General features: G+C 32.7%; 2 protein-coding genes across 7 annotated transcripts in view; one reads left to right on the forward strand and one right to left on the reverse strand.

Annotated features, from left to right (window-relative positions):
• Positions 1-12,525, forward strand: part of GNPDA2 (glucosamine-6-phosphate deaminase 2) — a 27,577-nt gene extending 15,052 nt beyond the window's left edge. The window contains exons 5-7 of one of the 6 annotated variants that reach the window (XM_060110501.1): positions 5,264-5,438; positions 8,293-8,459; positions 11,609-12,525. In XM_060110501.1, coding sequence (XP_059966484.1) covers positions 5,264-5,438; positions 8,293-8,411 — 294 coding nt within the window. In that variant the 3' untranslated portion in view covers positions 8,412-8,459; positions 11,609-12,525. The remainder of the gene's footprint in view (positions 1-5,263; positions 5,439-8,292; positions 8,460-11,608) is intronic. The other 5 variants (XM_060110486.1, XM_060110470.1, XM_060110461.1 and 2 more) reach the window with 5 other exon arrangements.
• Positions 12,231-21,840, reverse strand: part of GUF1 (GTP binding elongation factor GUF1) — a 24,301-nt gene continuing 14,691 nt past the window's right edge. Inside the window, exons 13-17 of the mRNA XM_060110448.1 lie at positions 21,069-21,202; positions 18,652-18,753; positions 17,674-17,793; positions 16,329-16,365; positions 12,231-15,500 (exon numbers count right to left, since the gene is read on the reverse strand). Of these exons, the coding sequence (XP_059966431.1) occupies positions 15,363-15,500; positions 16,329-16,365; positions 17,674-17,793; positions 18,652-18,753; positions 21,069-21,202 (531 nt within the window). The 3' untranslated portion in view covers positions 12,231-15,362. The remainder of the gene's footprint in view (positions 15,501-16,328; positions 16,366-17,673; positions 17,794-18,651; positions 18,754-21,068; positions 21,203-21,840) is intronic.

A 21,840-nucleotide genomic window follows, 5' to 3' on the forward strand; every position in this document is an offset into this window, starting at 1 on the left:
CTTTGGGAGGCTTAGGATAATTTAGTGTAATGTGATTCTTGACTGTAGGAGGATAGCTCAGTTGGTTTCCAGTGGAAAAAGAACCCCTTTAGGGCTGGATCTGTTCTAAATTTGGTATGTTTAAGAAGGCAAGAGTTCTGAACAGTAGACTCAAGTTTTTTAGTTTTTAATTGGGCTGTCATTTCCTGCCCTGAGAATAACAGACCAAATTATAGTCAGCTCATGATTATAAGTGGTTAAATTATATGGAAACCCAAAACTCCATTCCCTTCTGGCAGCAGGATTGGACAGGTTCAGAGGAAAGAGTACAGACAAGGTATGGTGAATAAGTAACTGATCTTAATGTAAATATATCTAGACTTGAATGCACAAATAGAACTGTCATTCAAAATGGAGTTTTTTATCTAAAGATAATTGGTTTATGAAAAAAGACCTTTTAAAGACTGAAATTTCATAGTAAATAAATTGAAAAAAAATTAGAGAAATCTTAGTTCTAAAATATGAAACTGAAAGCTATGCAAAACGATTTCTTACATATACCAAAATTAAAGTTACAGTGCAACTCTTATGCTAATTCTTAGAATTAACAGAATTATTCAAACATTGATTTTTTTCTTTTGATTTTTCCAACAAAATTATATGATGCTATTTACCTCACAGTGTTCATTCCCAGCATGACTGTAAAGAAAATTATGTCAAAACTACTTTTATTATTTAGTAGTTTTCCCAAGGACTTTAGTGCTTTATTATAGTTGATTTACAATACTGTGTTAGTTTCCAGTGTGCAGCAGAGTGTTTCAGTTATATATATATTTTTTCAGATTATTTTTCATTATAGGTTATTACAAGATATTGAATAGTTCCCTGTGCTATATAGCAAATCCTTGTTACTTATCTGTTTTACATATATAGTAGTTTGTATCTTTTAGTCCCATACTCCTAACTTACCCCCTTTCCCGTTGGTAGACATTAGTTTCTTTTCTATGTGAGTTTTTTTCTGTTTTATATAGATCAACTTGTATTGTGTTTTAGACTCCACATATAAGTGATAGCATATAGTATTTGTTTTTTTCTGTATGACTTACTTCACTTAGTATGATATTCTTTAGGTCCGTCCATGTTGCTGCAAATGGCAGTATGTCAATCTTTTTTATGGCTGAGTAATATTCCATTTTGTGTGTGTGTGTGTGTGTGTGTACCACATCTTTTTAAACCAATTCTCTGTCGATGGACACTTGGGTTGTTTCCATTGTCTTGGCTATTGTAAATAGTGCTGCTAGATTTTTCATAGCATTCTTTTGAAACAAGTATCACATGATTATACTTAATGACTTTCTTTATCTTCAATTTTAATGGGCTTCATGTGTACAGATTTTCATCTGCCAGTGGTTTTAACTGTGATGTGAGCTGTTCTTCAATGTCATTTTCAATAACTGCAAATATACTTAAAATTTAAATCCATGTGTGGGACAGATGCCACTGTTGAGTGGAAAGTAGGTTTGAATGGGAGACAAACCTTTAAGTGGTCAGTGCATCAATAAGTATCTTCACATTTTGGCACCTCAGATAATGAGGACCTTCTGTACACAACCTGGAAGTGACAACCCAGAAGTTATTACAGGTTTCTTAAGATTTGGGAATTATCCACTAGGTAATGAACCACACAAGTCACTGCCCTCAATTTTCACTCCTTCCTTGCTTTGAGGCCTTACATTGATGTTCATTAATTGTGAAATGTTCTACTTCTCTAGCCCTTGCTTAGCTAAAATGGCACCAGTTTTCAGCTTTCAGAGTTCCATTTTCTGACCATAATTCTTCTAATCAAAATTATTTTTTTATTCTTTTACCAGTTTTTGTTTATAGCACTTTTTGCAGTTTATAATTGTTTCTGTATGTTTTGTTGTTTAATACCTTTCCTCATTAGTTTATAATCTCCAAGTGTTTATGAGTCATCTATATCTAGCACAGTACACTGCCTGTCACATAATAGGTATTCAGTAACTGTTGAGAGTAGTTTGAATGAATTATTTTTGCCCATAATTCATTTTGGACAAAGTTGGTTCTATCCACAGCTTGGCTGTGTACCTGAACCACCAGATCTGATTTTTATTGACTTTTGGCTGTTTGACGAAAGTCAAATTTACCCTCAAAGGATTAAAATTTGTTTTTACTGAGATATATTTAAAGATAATACTTTATAGTTTAAAGGTAACTTCAAAAGAAAAGACACAAATTGTTTTTAATTACTGTAGCATCTTTAGAATTGCTTATTATATATAATAATCTGAATGTTTATTCTTGTGATGACATAAGGAAAAACCAGTAAAACTTAAAAATCTTCTTTTGATTTTGTTGACTTACTGAATGTCACAGCAGTCACCAGTGATAAGTTCTTAATTGTTAAGACCATCATCTTTTCTACAGGTCTTATCCTACTGGGCTTCTTTTCATCATTTATCCCTATGGACTATTTCTTCCGTCATAAACCTCTACCATTCTTCTTTCTTTCTGACCATTCTTTCTCAGTATGCTTCCCTGGCTCTTTTTCCTCCATCTGCCTTTTGAATGTTGTTACCTAGGGGGTCATCTCCTAGCACTGCATATTCACTATGCATACTTCTGGGCAGTGACCTTTTTTGTGTGCGGTTTTGTTTTTTTTTATTAACACATCAATAGCAGTCACACTTTGGAACCCTGTTCTTGGTAGATTTAGTACTATTCTAAAAAGGTCAACTACGCTCAATACAGTGATAACTGCCAGTACATATCTTTAGCCAATTCTTTTTCTGAAGCTGCAGATTTCATATTTCCAGTTGACTCCTTAAACTGTTCAAAATTTATATTCATCTTTCTACCAAAATTGTCTCCCTCCCTTGGTGAATAGCAACACCCTCCATGAAAATTATCTGAACTTGAAACGTGTGTCATTCTCAGCTTCTTCACATCTAATCAGTCACCACATTCCACCATTTAACTTAGAGATAAATAAGGATCCAGCCCTCCATCAGAACTGCCTTCTGGTCTATATCAGTTTTTTAAGGATTATTGCAAACGTATCCTAAATCATGGCTATCTCCATTCTTTACCTTTCCTGTTCTGTATTACAGCCTGAATTTTTTTTCCAAAAACAGAGTTATTACTCATGCATGTAATGAAGAGTCTCTGATTCCTTGCTGCTTCATCACAAGATGATATCTAGCCTCTTTGGTATAAAATGCTCTGTATTATCAAAATTCAGTTTTCAGCCATTTCATTTCCCTGTGCTCAGCCTTACCAGATTACTAGCTTTTTATTGACCACCCCATAACTGTCTGAAATGCCCCCTTTTCTGCTTATCCTTAAGATTTGGTTTCAGATAGGGCTGCTCTTAAGCTTTTTCACAATACAAGAAATACTCTCCTTGAGAATAGTGGAGCAGATAGAGTAGAAATAATCACGTATTATCAACGTCAAATTATATTCCAAGAGGAATTTTCTTCAATTTCTGATTTTCCAGATATTTCTTCTTAATTCTCAATTAGGTTATATATGTCTTATTGTAGTTGTTAAGGATATGGATGCTGGAATCAGACCTCTTGTTTATATAGTAGCCTTACCAAGACCTTGGGCAGGTTACAGAATATCTGTGCCTCATTCCTTATCTGTAAAATATGAGTAAGAATAGTATTTATCTCATGCTGTTGATGTGGGTAGTTAAATGACATAATTCACAAAAAGTGCTTAAGTTCAGTGTTTAACTTTGAAACCACCAAATCACATTTTAAAACTCCTGAAATAAATTAAACTTCAGAAAATATCCATCATGCAGCAATCACTACATATTCTCATTTAATGTAGTGTGTGTTAAAATAGTTTTAAAAAGCCTTTTCAAGTGCTAGCATTGCATACTGCCAGATTGCATACTAATCACTTAAGGGACCCTGATTCTTGGGTCCTAATCCCAAAGATTCTGAATTAGAAGACAGGATGGAGCAAAGAACTTGAATATTTTGTTGTTTTTTTTCAAACTCCTCTGTAACATGTATCAGTCTTAAGAAAAAAATATTAATTTCCAGTAAGGAAAACTAATAAACCCATTAATCAGTGCTGTGCTTACCTTATTATATCAAGCATTGCTAATTTTTTTTAAATGCTTATAATTATAGGTGATGGCATATTAATTCTTCACTGAGCCTAGATCTCTATACTTAAGAAAAAGAAGTATCAATAAAAACAGTAGGAATTCATACATATCTTATTTCATTCATGGGCTTTGATACTAATCAAATATAGCTTGAAAATGAAAAGTAATAATCTTGATCAAAGAAATACAGTAATATCTGGTTCATTGATCTTTAATTTCCTCCCTGTTTTAGAAGGTCTGGTTATAAAATGTGAAATACAGAATTTTTACGTTGTTACAGATATTTTAGAATTACAACCACTTTAACATTCATTTTTTTAATGAGGAAAAAAATCATTTTTAAAGATTTATTACATTACATAAACTGTTTAACTTGTAAAAACAGGATTGATTTACTGCTAAAATTGTTAAAGAAAAGATTCAGACACCTATACACTCACTCACATTTGCACACGTTCTTTGACTTATCTCATAGGCTATCAGGGATTTGGGACACAGAGCTTGGATTTTCTGTACCTAAGGATGGTCTCAGTTATGTGTGTTTAAAGGACAGTTCCTGCATTTAAGTAGATTCTGAACCCTTCTTTAAATCTAGTTTTGTTCCAAAACAGCTTTAGATAGCACCCATTCAGTGAAACAATCTTTAGGCTCATTTCTCTAGATTACTTTTAAAATATCTGTTATTTCAGAGTCTTTTGCTTTTCCAAAGTAATATCTATTGCTTATCTGGACTAGAGCAATTTGGTATATCATTCCTGGTTATATAAATTCTTTGTTGATCTGTAACTCTGCTTTTGCAAAACAGCCCTTTTCTTTTTCTTCATTCTCCCAGGTCTCTCTTGCACATCAGTATTTAATGTGTTAATTGTCATAGGCATTATGGTATATTCAATAATACTCCATTACAAGACACTATTTTACTTTGTTCAGCCAGAAGTAGAGATACACTTTGTGCTTGCCTATTACCTTAAAGAGAAGAAATAAATACCTTGAACTATGAAGAAATATGGAGCTGTTTATTTTTATTTTAACCCTCAGAAAAATATTGGTGCTAAATTCTTTGTTTACAAAAAAAATAGAGCTTTTTAGTCATTTGGAACATGTTTTAAGAATTGACAAGTAATGTTCACGATTTTTCAGGTAATGATCCTCATAACAGGTGCACACAAGGCATTTGCTCTCTACAAAGCAATAGAAGAAGGAGTCAATCACATGTGGACTGTTTCAGCTTTCCAGCAACATCCCCGAACTATTTTTGTATGTGATGAAGATGCTACTTTAGAATTAAGAGTTAAAACTGTGAAATACTTTAAAGGTGAGCACTGAAATTTCAAAAGCAGACTGGGAGAATGTTCCATTATAGATGACAATTAAAACTTAGTATGACTGGGGAGTTACATCCTGCATTGTGGCCTATTGAAAACTGGCACTGTGCTGAGGATTAGAAATGTCTCACTTCGGATAATACTAGCTTTCAGAGTAATTTCCTAATTTTTTTTCTTGAAGAAAACCTCTTCAATCTATATTTTCAGTAAACAAGATGTTTCTTGAAATCCAAAATTAAATATTTTACTTTCGTATTGAATATACAAGATTAAATAGCCCAAAAGGAAATGTATATATGTCCTTTCTAATTTTTTCATTGTTTACCTGTCCCACCCTAATCTCTCAGCTATGTTTAGAATGAAATCAGGGGATAAGATGGGTTGCCCACTATCTCATTTAATCTTCACAATAAATTTTGCTAAATGTCAAACAGTATGGAATAAACTCTACAAGTAAGCAGGAGTTTGCCCAGACTTCTGCATATTTATCTTCCTTTTGCTTCTTCCTACAGTCTAGTTCAGTAATTTTTAAACTTTACCATACCATGTGTGTGTATATATATATATATATATATATATATATATATATATAAAACACCATATACACTTTCTGTGATAGGTGTTTAAGAGATTTTCAAGGACAATTTTGAATACACTCAGTTTAGAAGCCATTCCCTGCTTGAGTCAACTCCACATATAAATACACACACATAAACAAGCTGTATAAATAGGTACTCTTTACAAAGCACCTGTATTTATATAGCTGGTATGAAAATATTATGTAATTAGTCATATATATAGTTCAGTAATTCACAAAGTATGTAATAAGTGTACTACTGATACTATATGAATGAAAATGTTTTAAATCTTTTTACTCTAATAAAAGGTGTTAAAGGTTTCCTTAGTGTTAAGCACTTAGATTACTTCCAGTCATTTATATTTTTATTAGTTAAATTACCAGTTTTTTAACCAAGTCACAGATATACCAAATTAAACTGAAAATTGTTAGCTTGTTAGTAATTTGACAGATAAAAGCAGAGAATAGCTCATTTATGGGTTGTGAATAAGATAGAGCTCTTAGATGGTGTTTTACCCATATATTTCCATGTAGTCCAGGTTTCATCACAAATATTAGATTCCTTGAAAAAGTTAATAGAAGGAATCTTCATTATCCACATATTTTAATAACAGTTTTGAGGAGATTCATTTAACATTTCCATTTTCTGGCACCAGTAATCCCCAGATAAACCCCTATACTTGTCTGATTTTTGTCAGTTTGCTTTTTATCAGAAAATTTTTACATTTTAGTGAAGTAAACATTTAATAATAATAGCCAATAGTTATATGACCAGGTGCTATTCTAAGCATATTATACTTACTGATTTACTTAAATCTCACAATTCTATGACATGGGTACTCTTATAATTCCATTTATAGGTGAATTAACAGGCTTAGTAGGGATGTTAAAGTCACTTAGAAATTATTTTCCAGTGGAGCTGTATATATTTCTGAAGAGATTCAGGACATCAGCCTCTGTCAGGATGCCTCCTTCAATATGGAGAAAAATGGATTTGCGATATTGTTCTGGGCTATATATATAGACCTCATCTTACAGTAAGGTATTTTGATATTAGGTAGAATGACTGTTCATAAATGTATACATGTTATAAATGTAGTTTTATGTATTTGCCATATCCTTATTATTACATCACTGCAAGATATACTGGAGGAGATGAATCCCTTAGTTATAATCTGTAATTCTTCCAATACCATTCACATCACTACTCTTTCTTCTGCCATCCCTTTAAAAGTGTCAACAGGAATCTTAAAGGGTTCTAATTATTTAGCTCTTGAAGTCTAGGTTAACTACGTCTAAAACAATACAAATCATTAGCATCTGGAAGTTTATTTCAGTAAATATCTTTTGAAAGATATAAGTAAATCACAGGAAAACATTTTAATAATTTGTTTTATTCTAGTGTTTTGTTTTTTAAAAAATAAAACCTATGTTTTATGTCCTGAGATAATATATTTTCAAGACATCATCATCATGGTGAACATTCTTTTTGTTTTGTTTTATCCTTTTTAGGCCCTACTCCAATAGCTCCAATAGCTTGATAGAGGTTGAATGAATTCAGATTGAACCAAACTATAAAATCTATTATATTTAACTTTTCTTCTTCAAGCAACATCAGAAAGTCTGTGCATTTTTATCAGTACTCATTAGAATTGACTTCTGTTTATGATTTAAGTAGCAGTTATTTATTTTTATCACATTCATGTGTAGAACGTTGTCAGTTTTTACCTTTAGTCATAGCAAACTCTTGATTTATTATTCAGAAAGCAAGTACTAAAATTTCCAAGATTATTTTTAGTTTGGAACTAGCTTTATGTTATGTACAAGTTACAGCCAGTGTTTAGTTTTAAAAAAAAACTTTACAAAGGAGTTGAATTTTTAAAGTTTATCCTGATGTTTTAAGTTGTGTGTTTTTAAGCTCTCATGTATTCTTTCCATGATCAAAGCTTTAAGTGAATGATAGATGAATTTTATCAAGTAGAATGATCCTCAAAGAGCTGATACTCTGGAAGAGGTAGATCTTCTAAACCACATGGCTGAGATTACCACTGTCTTTGTTGTCCCCTCTCTTAGGTCTCTCCAATCTCCATTTTGCTGCTTTTTACATACTGGTTGTTAAAGTTTTCAGTTAAATATTGTTTTAAATAAGATTGGTTCTATTTAGAGATAATTATCTGGTAAATATTTTTCATTAGCAGATACCTTTTACAGTATAAAAAATTACCCTTTAATGTTTATTTTTTGTAAATGTAAACTATACTTTCCAGTTAATGTCATCAGCCAAGAAACATGGATTACAGTGCCTTCAAGTACATTGTCTCATGTGTTGTTATACCCGAAAGAAGTACAAGTATCCCTGCCTGAAAGTAGTTGGCATTCTTCATAAAACTGGCTCACTAAGTGATTCGAGAAAATAAAATGTAGCTCCATGAAGGTAGGGACTTTAGTTCTGGTTCATTGCAATAGTTCAGCATCTCAAAGGGTACCTACCTTGTACACTGGAGACACTTGGTAAATTCTAGGTAGTTGGGCAGGTAGATGGATGACACATGACATTGATACCATTTCAGTTTAAGTGCTAAATTATGTAAATCACTGTGAAGTCCAAGGGATGTTAAGGGAGAGATTTTTATAGTTAAATAGTAGTTGATGAAAACTTGAATGGAGCTGATGGGACTGAGAGCTGTAGAAGATGGTAACACTTAGATTTGAAGAGAATGCCATAATCAATAGCACAGGTGTAAGGATGAGCTACCACAGTCGCAGAAAAAGTTCCTCTTAACAGAGAACAAAGTATACCGATAAAATGGGGCTAGCTTATACTTTAAAAACAAAATTAAGAGTGAAAAGGCAAATGAGGGCTTGCATATCACTGGCCTTTCAAGAGGGTATTGGAGGGGAGGGGTTATTAGCCCTGAGAAAAATATTCTTATGTGTTAACATTTTTTGAGCAAAGAACAAATGCCAATAAATCAGTGTGCTTCAAATCCAGCCTCGGAGATAGTCTGCATAAAACAGTCTAATGAATGAAGTACTTGTTGGTTTGTCCACATACTCATGGATTTTTATCACAGGCTTTTTGTCTGCACTGGTAAGCATGGAAGGGTTGTTATATAACTTTATGGAACTGTCACTATAGAAACATTCAAGTATCAGAGATTACATTAACTCAGACATATATACCAAACATCATTACAAGACTTTTATGCACTATGTTGAGTACATTGCTTTCTTTTTTAAATTTTTGAGCTGAGGTTACTCCATTTTATAAATAAGGCCAGATGGATAAATGGCTGCCATATACCTGAGGTGGAGGCAGAACCGATCAAGTGCCTTTATGCTTAGTTTGGTACTTTTTATACATAATTCTTATATTTCCTGGGTTAGCTGTGCTCCTTGTTTTGCTTTCTTCAAACTCTTCCCATTACTTATTTTAACCTTTTGACCCTTCTGTCCCTCCAGCTGCATGGAAGGCTTAACTTCAGTCCCTCCACAGTCCTACGTCCAAGATTTTAAATTTATCCTAATCGTTAAGCATCCTTTCATGTCTGGCCGTTCTGCCAGTGCCCTTGATACTTTTCTGTCTTCGGGACCTTGAACTACAGAATCTTGGTCTCTGCTCCCTCCTTTTCTCCTGCCTCCTTTTTAACAATATATGTTCTAGATTCATTTTAAATTTAAAAAAAGCTTCCACAGACCATCTCACTGAATCTTCACAGATTTTTTAAAGTAAATGTTTCTTGAGCTTCCAACATGTATCATGGCCTTTATAGACCCAGGACTTAGAGCAGTAAATTTAAGGTCCTGGACCTCAGATTCTAGTTGGAGACATGGTAGGAAAAACATTTTCTAAGAGTGAAAATTGCTCTAAAGAAAGTGAAAGAGTAATTCATTATAAGGTGACATTTGGGCTGAGACCCAAGAAGCCAAAAAGAAATAATCATGCTTTGCTCAGGGAGAAGAGCATTCCAGGCTGAATGAGACAGCAAATATAAGGACCTTGTACTATAACCAAGCTTAGCCTTTCTGAGGTAATAGCAACAAAGCCAGGGTTGAGTATAACACAAAATGGGGAGAGTGGGGAGGACATGAGATCAGAACAATAAATGAAAACAACAGAATAAAATCTAAATTATATTCTAAGTGACCAGAGCAATTGGAGAATTTTAAGTTGGGAAATGGTATAATCTAGCTTCTGTTTTTAGAAAAATTGGACAATGGGAAGTGATGAAAGTAGGGTGCAGAGTTGGTAATCAGATTAGAGAAGAAAGTGGCTTCGACTAAGGGCAGTGCTGTGGAGATGAAGAAATGCAGCTAATTTGGGATATATCAATATTTTGAGAGTAGTGCCCACCAGTCTTGCTGCTGAATTTAAAAAGGAAAGAAAAAAATCAACAGTGAATTTCAGTTGTCTGGCTTTAGCAGCTCATCAGAGGATAACACCATATACCAATATTTTTTAAAAAATGGTTTAGAAGGGGAAAATGGGTCTGGATGTTGTTAACCAGTTTGAGGTGCTGATTAGACACTTAAGTGAGCTGTTGAGTTAATTAGCATTCTCTCTTTCAATTTCACGAGTGAATATTTTTCTCTCCTCCTTTTAAGACTGTTCCACTCCTGGTTTTTCTCCTACTACATGTATACTTAAGTGTTCTCTGCATGTCCCTTTGCTTATCTCTTAAAAGTGGGTCTTCACAGTTTGGATTTTAGAGTGCTTTTGCAGCCTTTCTGACAAAGTACACCTTCTTACTAACAAGTACCCTGTCTCCTCGATCCAGTAATCCCATTTCCTAAGAAAACCACATTATGAGTCCCTTTCCCCAGCCTCCCATGTTCTTAACAACCTGGTAAATTCAACTGATTTCTTTAACCTGAAAAATATAAAATCTTTAGTTCATTAATTGGGACAATTTATTTCCCCAAAGAAATACGATACATGTGCATTAAGACATGAGTAACTGGAATATATTTCCCAAGAAGCTTTAATAAAATTAAGGACAGTTTACAAGCATACCAATTATAAGATGAAATTTAAATTTACTTGGAAATTGATATTTAGGTTATCTTATTGTTTTAGTAAACCTCTCTGTTTGGCTTGTAATCAACCCCTATTGTAAATACACATGTCAAAATAGTGGAAAATAATTTGCCAGATGAATGGATAGGGTAATATATTAGAGAACTAATGTAACAACAGTTCTGAGCCCTTTGATGGAGTCTGTTAGATTAACTGACAGAGGGTCAAACTCAACAGACTTTTAGATGTAATTAGTATTCAAATTTGTTATTTTTGTCATACTGAAGGCAGTTCTAAAGACAAGAAGTGCCCCTACTTCTGGTTACTCACAAAGAACCTGTACGCATTCCAGATCCATGGTTTCATAAATAACTAAATTGATATTTGCTAGGTAGTTAAACTAAACATTCTGAAACATTTCTATTTGCATTTTTCCAATAAATTTAACTATTTGGTATTAGATGGGAACCAGTATACTTGTATTTTAATATTAAATCTTTTGTTTTCTAAATGAAATACAGTTCAAAATCAGAAATACAACTAGAACTGTGTTTTTTTTCTTTAAGGTTTAATGCATGTGCACAATAAACTTGTGGATCCACTGTACAGTATGAAAGAAGCAAATTGAAAGAGACTGGATCAAAATTCTGCTTGAATGAACAGAACACTTTTATACATAGATGAATTTTCAGCTATGCAATATGATAAAACTTGGAGAATTTTTGAATATTGTCATGTTTGAAGTCTAATATCTATATGTTAAACATTCCATATTTACAATGTGTCCATTTTATACTAGGGTTTAGACGTCATTGGCTCTCACAGTTCATCAGCTAGTTGTTACAGAAGCCACAGTCACTCTGTTACATAGCACAGAAATGAAATGTCTGCCTGTTTACAAATTTTAAGTCATTTTAAAGGTGACAGTTCTGTACATAAAGTACCATGTATATGACTCCAGTGGCATTATTAGATTTTAATTTTTTAATCACAGGAAGACACTCCAAGCCTTTCAGGTATCAAACCACTATCATTGCAAGCCTTTACTTCTGGAATGCTATCTTTATATTCTCTCTGCACAAGCTTTCTGCACGTGGTTGCCTTAGTCATCTTCCTGCAGTAGCATCTGGACATCAAAAGTCCTGCTATATATTGTTGGTACAGAAAATCTGAAGAGACTGCAGTGCCTAAAAGTACAGTTTACATCCTTTTGGAAAGTATATATAAGTGCATGTTTTTTTGTGCACCACCTTCTGTAGCACTTTTTTAAACAAATGTGCTCTTATTTTTAGTTAACGACTTGGGTTCATGCACTTAATTTAAGTATTTTAGCAATTAGGAGCTTTACACCTAGCAACACATTTAAGGAAATTATTTTTTTTGAAGAAAATTTTCTGATTATCCTTAAACTTCATAAATGGTTAGCTTTATTCCTTACATATATATAATGTCTAAAAAGATCGTATGATGAAGTATAATATAAAATTACTGTAAACTATTTTAGATTGCCAAACTTGCATTAAAATTGCAAATAAAAGTATATTGTTTTCTATCTTTAACTCAAATAAAGCTTATAATAAACAAATGTAAGTTATCTAAATTTTATTTCCAACAGTGAAATTGAACACATACATCTGAAAGATTCTAACAACAGTAGCTATGAGCTTGCGTTTACTTTTTATTTGTTGTCATTATGCAATTAGATTTAAATTAAAAGACAGTGTCTCTGCCTATAATTCTTAGTTCTGCTCCTTGGGGAGTAAAATATGCTTCCTTTTCTCTGCATATTTTGCTTTTTGTAAGTCCACCTAGTAGAAGCATCACTTACATACCTGCTTTAATTGCCTATGTGATTGAAATGTATTTACAGTTAAGTTCCTTAAAACATTTAAATAGCAAATTTAAAAAAAAATAGGACTGTTAGGGTAAAATATGCTGCTTTAATTCTAGATAATGAACTAATAGCCTTAAGTATTTTTTTTTTTTTTTTGCGGTATGCGGGCCTCTCACTGTTGTGGCCTCCCCCGTTGCAGAGCACAGGCTCCGGACGCGCAGGCTCAGCGGCCACGGCTCACGGGCCCAGCCGCTCCGCGGCATATGGGATCCTCCCAGACCGGGGCACGAACCCGTATCCCCTGCATCGGCAGGCGGACTCTCAACCACTTGCGCCACCAGGGAGGCCCTAGCCTTAAGTATTATAAATGGTTTTTGAACAGTAAGTGAAATCAGTATTATCTCCCAGTCCCACGCCTGGTAATAAAGTATTGGTTAGTACAAACTACCTTAGAAGGTCATATAGTTTAGTGAAAGAGCTAAAGACTGGTGCACGGTTCAGCTGTTATTTCTGTGCTTTAAATGTGCTAGCTGAAACAGAGTCTAAAATCTCCTTTCCATCACTGCCCTATAAGTTCGAAGTCCATATACTCAAGGTCCACAGCAAACTGCTTTCCTGCCACTTTAACTCCCTAACTCAGAAGCTAAGCTGCTATTAAGCAAAAAACTAAGTCTATTGAAGATATTTCCACAAGAGGCAATAAAAAGCATGGTAGCTAAGAATTGGGGTTTGGAAAAAGAAACCACTGTTTGAATCCCAGCTGTCAAGAGCTGTGATGTTGTTGGACAATACTGATACATAAGTCTGAGCTTCTTCCCCTGTGAAATGGGATGGTAATGGTGCCTGTACCTCCATTGCCATGTAGTTTGAATGAGGGAATTGTCTATAGAGCTCAGCACAGTGGCTGTCACATATTAAACTCAATAAATGGTGGCTATTCTAATACTAATAGTTTGTTATTTTAATGTACACAAAAATCTTAGTAATATAAGGCCCTCTGGGGGATACACAACTCTCAATCATGTTTAGGAGAGTGGCCAGGGGAGATAACTTAAGAGTATGCTAAAAAATCTGGAAAATACTTTTTGTACTACTATTACTACAAGTAAAACTTTCCTAAAAAGTCAGAGGTTAAAAGGGAAAAAAAAGTATCCAAACTGTAAGCATACTAATAAGACACAAATACTAAATAGTAGACACACCGTACTTACTATGTGCCAGGTACCAACTTGTAACTTTCCCCTGGCAATAATGGTAGAACATCTTGTCTTAGAAATTACATTAAAATGCTTTTCTAGTTTCAAAAATACTGCCATTTTCTAAAATATTGATACTTTGGTCATGAGATCTCATAATTCATCTGTTGTACCAGAGCTAGAAGAAATAGGGAAGACAGCTGATTAACTTACGTAACTAGGACTAAGCCACAGGTTATTTAACCTCCATACACAATTTTAGGTAAATCCCCACTATCTGAATTTATAATTATAACAACCTTGCATAAAATTTATCACTGATAGTCTTATCCCTAGAAGACATTAACCTCATTCAATTCATTCAAAGTAAAGGACAAAAATCAATGGCTAAATTATTTTATCTTACTGTAATACAGTCTGCCCTCTGGTTTGTTTATTGACTGAGTAGACATGCTTTGAAAGTAAGAACCGTTTACTGGCTATGTGACCTTAAGTAAGTTATTTACTCAGTCTCCTCAATTATGAAATCTAGGCAATCATTATTAAACTGTCATTAATAACAGCTGCTGCTAATATCAAACATCTATCACTTTGCACAAATGCATTTTAATTCTCAGAATAAGACAGCCCCTATCATTTGAATTTATATGCATATGTAAACTGTCTAGTTTCAAAGTAACATTTGTACAAATTTTATGAAAAACTAGAGCACATGTCTAGATGCTGTTATTTGAATATTTAATAACAGATTCATATATTTCTAAATATATCCATCTAACAAGCTGATACTTAAGGTGATTATGAAAATATTGCATCTTGGGCTTGAAACTAGATAGAATCTTAAGTACGGGGCCTTTTAGTGTGAGTAAGGAATATGCTTGAAAAATTAAGATTCACTGAGCACTCACTGACTAGGTGTCATGCAGTCTTCTGAATATTTTAAACATATTTAATCTTCACAGCCTATGAAGGTAAGTAATAGTATAATCCTGATTTTACTAAAGAGTAAACAGACAAAGACAGGGTAATTTGGCCAATGTCACTTTGCCTAGTGAGTGGTGGAACAGAAATTTGAAACCAGGCAATATGGCTTCAGAACCTATGCTCTTATCCACCCATGACTGTCTTTCAAAGAAAAGCCAAGAGGTTATTTAAAACTGAAAACCTGGAAAGTAACAAGCAAATTTTATAATTTTCATTCTGTTGTGTTCAACATATTATAAATTACGAAGAAAAATTAAAAGATACACAATTTTTAATTTATGAAAATTCCTTATGTTTTCCCACCAATTATTTATCAGATTGTGCCTTCAGAACTTTTATAAAAGCATCTTTTGGAACTTCAATGTTGCCAACTTTCCTTAGTTTTTTCTTTCCTTCTGCTTGTCTCTTCAAAAGTTTCATTTTTCGGGTAATATCACCACCATACTGAAAAACATTTTTAAAAACTACAAGTCCAAATGACTCCACAGAAAAAATAATCCTACAATTACCTAGAGCCATCAATACAATTCAAAAACTTTACAATTATTATCCATGAAGTAGACACCTGCAAAGTGTCTTCCTAAGGGTAACTTCCGAAGTTACCCCCAAGCATATCCTAATTTTACTGTGTTCTCAAAAGAATGATAAAGGTTTTATTTATTTATTTGTTTTTGGAAGAAGATGAAGATCCTCAAGGAAACCCAGTACAATATTATGCATGTCAAGGGAAAGTTATCCATCTCCTTACTGATTCAAGGGCTTGAAATTTTAGATTATATAGCTGTAGTCTAATACAGAGACTCACATAGGCTTAAATGTGTCAGTCCCTATGCTAAGGATTTAGAAAAAGCATTTATCATTTAATTCTCATAATAATTTTTAATAGATGAAACAGCAAACTTGGCAAAGTAATGCAGGAGAGATGGATTTCAATTTCAGTTTCAACACCCATTGTAAGACATAGTTATTGTCTTCAAAATCTGTCCTTATAAATTAAAACAATAAAACATTATCCTGATCATAACTGTTAAAAAAATGTTCTTAGATAGTTGCACATAAGGAAAATTTTAAAAATAAGATGGGAAAATGTGATCAAAATGAGTATGCTATTATTAAAGTCAAGCTGAAATTTACCTATTTAAAAAGAAAACGTGGAGATGAGATAAAGGGTATTATAAAAACCAACAATGGAAACCAATGTATTTATACCCCCTCTGATTCTAAACTTATAAAATAGATATATTACAAAATAGAACACATGTAGATACGTACGCATTTTGCCAAAACATTTTTCCTATAGGCTTTCACACTGTAAACGAGAAAGTTTTGTATAAGTACATAACTTACACTATTTAAAAGTACTTACTTTCAATATCAATCTCCCCTTTAGTAAACATATTAAGATCAGGTCACGCTTATATAAAATTGCCGTAAGCAAATAATTAGATAGCTTAAATGCTTTTGTATTTATTTTCATGTATTTGGAATAAAATAGAAAATTAATTCAACATGAATATCAACACAAACTTTGTTAAGAATTAAAAAAGGTCAAGGCTTGTGGGCAGTCTTGAAGAGGTCAAATTTAAGCATGGTGTGAGCTTGATTACAACAATTATAAAAGGTCATTTCCAGCTCAACCTAAAAATACTACTACTACTACCACTACCAAAAAAACTAAAACGGTTATTATCTCATTACTAACTCTACCGAATGTGGGTCAAGAGTGACTAGGAATGTAAAGAACGATATATTTTATAAAACCCATTTCAGGGAAAACGAAGTAATTTTAATATAGTCATTTAAGCAGCAATAAACGAATCTATTTCTATAATGTATCTGAGAAATTTGGAGGATCAAAATTCGAAAATAGCTCCACTTTTTTGTATTCCATAAGAAGATATAAAAGTCTTCTTTTTCTTTAAGGTATTCTCTACCTCAGCACATTTATGTTTGAATGCTTATTTGCTAACTGTTTTAAATTGCATTTTCCTGGATGTTCCCTTATTATAAATAAACTTCACTCTGCCTAATCTCTGGGCAGATACGAAACACAAAATAACTAAAGCAAAATGGTGTTAGGAAATGAAATTCACTGCAAATACAGGCTTACAATTTATCCCAAGACTACTGCAAGCCCCTGAAGCCTAATATGATACCAGCATTCCTCTCTCACCTTTACAATTTACAACCTGACTAGCTCTGAGGAAGTGATATTAAATGCTTCAAGTAAAAATCATAATTTAGTTTTGTCTTTTGGAAGAATTACCTCCAAAACCTTTTTAATTCCAGTTCCTATTAGTTTATAATCTACTTAAAGGGATAAAACCATAAAAACTTCACAGAAATTCATTAACCATGAAATTCAGTGGGGTCGCTGAATAAAATAAATGGAAATAAAACTCCTCACAGCATATATATTAATAACTAAATAATTATCACCCAAAAGTGTCATATAAGTAATTCAAAGTAACAGTCATCACTTTAGTAGAATTAAGAGATTAATGTATCTATAAGTAGGAATAAAGTTTAGGACAATGTTTTTTAATATTCTTTCATTTTCTATGTATATCACTGCTAAAACCAACCAGGGTTGGTTGAAAAATGAATTTCAACTCACGTTTCTCTTGCAATGATTTTGCCTCCAAGAGCAGCTTGAATTGCTATCTCAAACAGCTGCCTAGGAAGAGAATCCTTCAGATGTTCACATATGGCTTTGCCAGCAGAGTATGCTTTGTCTCTGAGATAGAAAAAATGCAGTTATTCACATATCCTAAATAAGAATATTTAAAGTAGCTTTCTAGTTAATATGCATAGTCAATGAAGGCTATTAAGGAGATACAAATGGAACTTGTTTAACATAAGCATCACTTAATCTCTGAATCATATATGACCTATCTGATTGCAAAAGTAACAATCTATTACAGAAAATCTAGCAAAACGTACATCAGAGAATAAAAACCATCCTTGATGGGCTTCCCTCACCCATAGAATACCACTATAAAACATTCTAGAATGTTTGTTAAACATATATCCCTCCTTGTAGTCATTTTTCTGCATACATATTTATATTTGTTTTTTACAGTTTGGATCATAGTGTTTATGATATATTCTACCCTGTTTTACTTAATAGACATTTTTTACATTACCAAATATTACTCTACAATATAATTTTAATGGCTTAATAGATTTATTATATGGGTGTCCCATAATTTATTTTAACCCATCCACTATTTCTTGGACGTACAGGGGATTTCATTTTTCATTATAATAAAAGTTTTAATGAAAATAAAAAACTTTTTCTCAATTCTAAATTTATCATAGTTTAAAAAACATTTTCTTTTGTCTCATGTGGTAAGGGAAACATTTCTTTCCATGACACTACTATTTTGGCTATTGTAATTCTGTTCTCCTTTTAACAGTCTGGAAAGAGAAGCATGGAAAAAGAATGGAAGGAAAAACTAGTACATGGAAATTTAATTACCTTTAAGTTTTCAAAATGTAGCTGTCAAATACAAATGAGCAACCAATAATTAAATTAAAACATGTCAAAAAGTGGGTACTTTCACATTCTGTGATTAGTTTCTATTCAACTTACTTGTGTACAACAGTTACTAGCTCTTCTACAATATTTCCATTCAGTAGAATATCCATTTTTACAAGTTCTGCAGTCTGGTAGCCTGCATCTTCATAGTCAAAACTAACAAAGAAAAATGTCCAAGTAATAGATAAACATATTTCCCAAGAGATTACATTTTTTTTTCTTTTCAAAATATCTTTTTTCTACCTCCTGCCATATCCTTCCCAAAAGATCTAACTTTCAAACAAAATGTTACATATAAATTTCAGATGAATGGATCTACATGACCACGGTAAGGAACAAACTTCCTTATCTTTTTACATTTATGAAATTAGGTACAAAAATCAAGGGGAACATGCTCTACTGAAGGAAGGGGGAAAAAACTGTGAAGCCAGGCTAGGAAAATGGATCACTGAAAGAAAATGTCACCTACCCAATGTTCCCTCCTAGCAGCTGGCTGGCTGTAGACAACAGTATATTCTAGTGAGTCATTCTCAGACTCATGAGTTGGGTTTCTTTTTAGTTTTCTATTACCAGTTAAATAAATGCTGACAGTGCTAAGCAGCCATTAATAAATGAGACTTCTGGACTTCATATATGGCTCTTCAGTGTGAACCTTCACAGGGCTTTTTTGAGAATGAAATGAGTTAATACATGTAAAGCACTTGAACAGCCTAATACATAAAAAGTGTTAAGAACAGAGCCTAGCTGACCACAATATGCATTTAGTAAGTGTCAACTATTTCTATTAATATGGTGAAAGCTTAAAGTGCTGATCAAGACAGGTTTATCTTACAAAACTGATGTCTTATGAGAAAGAAAATTTCAATTATGCTTTCATGTCTCCGCAATTATGGACGAGAACATGTGTATTCCTCCTGCCTTAATTTTAAACAAACCGGTGCCTAGAGTTGCAAATGTTTGGCTTCAAAAGGTTTTCAGCAGGAAGGTCACTAAGTGACGCTAATACTCTCTAAAACCTGATTACTGTCTAAAGTGTTGCCAAAATCCTCTCTTTTTTCAACAAACATCATTAATCATATACTATATAAAGGTACCATGTTAAGTACTATGCAGAATAAGAGGAGCTAAGACACAGACTTAGTCCCTAAACTTTCCACCTTGTTTACAGCTTTATAATTTTCTATGCTCCAAAATCTTAGAATTTCAATTTTTTAGAATGTGAAAAATTATCCACATGCATTTTTTAACATAAGAATTACCTTAATTTTGTAACCTGGATTTTTACATAGTTCAAAATAAACCATGTTCTCTCATTTAATGTGAAATATATTTAATTTTCCAAGCTAAAAGATTTTTAAGACCACTTAACTCAGAAAGTGGTACCCAAATGCAAACTAGAATTCACAGACTTTTGTTAAAAGTGTTATAAACACTTAGTAATCATTCTTTTAATTACAGTAATTGTTTAACAACTTGCTGCCTCAATTCAGTTTATTTTAAATTACATTGCTACTTATTTGCTCAAGCTCTTGTCTGAAAGAAGACATAGGAAAAAAAATTCGGTGACGTATTAGAAAAAATAAATTCTCAATACAAATAAACAAAGAATATTCCTTTGTATCATGAGTTATGCTGACTCTCTTCATTGAAAAGCTCATTTCACAAAGTAAACTTCCAGGTCACTGGAGCATGTTCTTCAAAACGCTGGGATTTTTCTTTGAATGTTAATTTTAAGTATGAATGCACATTCATGCATGTTTTACAGATGTGAACATTCACTTTTCCATCAACTTCCCCATTATATTTTACACTTCCTTTATATCCTAGTATATGCTATCTAGTAATGTAGGATTTTAGGACACTAAGGGCACCTAGAGTTATTTGCCTTAACAAAAAATACTCCCACAATGCTATACTCTTCCTTCAGTTTTACCAGGCTGTTCCTCCATGTACTTTTATGGGATAAGATAATGGTTTTCATGATGCAGACCACTTATTCCTGAGAAGACCAAATTATTGAAGTGTTCACAAATACAGGGGCACACCTAGCATTTTTTACAGACTAAATGTGTACTTCTATTTTCCAAATGTACACAGATGCTCCTAGGATTACATAACATACAAATACATTTTGAAAGTGTCACTGAGGTCACAGTAGCTTTTTCACATTATTATAATTTTTAATCGACATACAGGAGTACAACTCCTCTCATGAACAGGGCACTAAAATTTTTGCCATTAAGAGAGGAGTAATAGTTTGATGAATCAAAGAAATTCATTCTTCCATTAAGCAAATTACAAGTACTCTGTAACACCTATAAGGTTGCTCCGAGCTTTTCTAACCTTACAGTGTGATTCTCAATCATCTTCAAGATCACTGAGATTAAATAAGTGGAATATTAGTAAACACTTGCTGGTCAATATTTCAAAAAAAATTGTCCAAGTATCAGAGTTTCCCATTAAATTTTTACCTAGCATATCCAGAAGACAGAGATTTCAAAGAATCATAAAAATCCACCACAATTTCATTCAAAGGGAAGAGATATTTAAGCATTATTCTATTTTGATCAATATACATCATATTCCTCTGAACTGCTCTTCGAGCCTGAAAAGGGAATAAAAAATGTATTGAATGATAACCTATTTAAATAATGGTTTATTTAATGAATATAGAAAGAGGTCAGTTATCAACTTTAAAGAATGGGCAAAATGAAGGAATATTTTTTTAATGATCTAGTAAAAACATCTGACCAATATTTATAATACAGGAAGAACCATTTTGTATCTCAATTACAATATATTTGCTACGAAAGCTTTTAATCCTTTGTCTTTATCAAACTACTTTGTCTTTTTTAAATTATACAGTATTTCATTTAACAATAAATCAAATTAGCTACAGATAAAGTCAAAGTTCTAATTTCTTATTTTACAAATAAAAGAAATTTAGGCCCAGAGAAATTAAGCGACTAAAGTTAAATTTTTTTGTGACAAGACAATTAAAATTCAAGTCCACTAGTCATTTGAGAGTTCTTTTCAATATATGTCAGAATATTTCAAATACGTACTTTTTAAGGACTATGACTATATCAAATTTGTGGATTAAATCATTTATTACAATGTGGCAAGAACTAAAGCAAACTGAGGAATACCTTCCAAACAAAGGTCTCTAAAGTATTATAATTATCTTTCAAATGATACTCAATTTCAAATACTCAAAAAGGCGAAAGGAAATTATACTTTTAT

The sequence above is a fragment of the Mesoplodon densirostris genome, chromosome 1 (assembly GCF_025265405.1).
Source record: "Mesoplodon densirostris isolate mMesDen1 chromosome 1, mMesDen1 primary haplotype, whole genome shotgun sequence".
Lineage (NCBI taxonomy): Eukaryota > Metazoa > Chordata > Mammalia > Artiodactyla > Ziphiidae > Mesoplodon > Mesoplodon densirostris.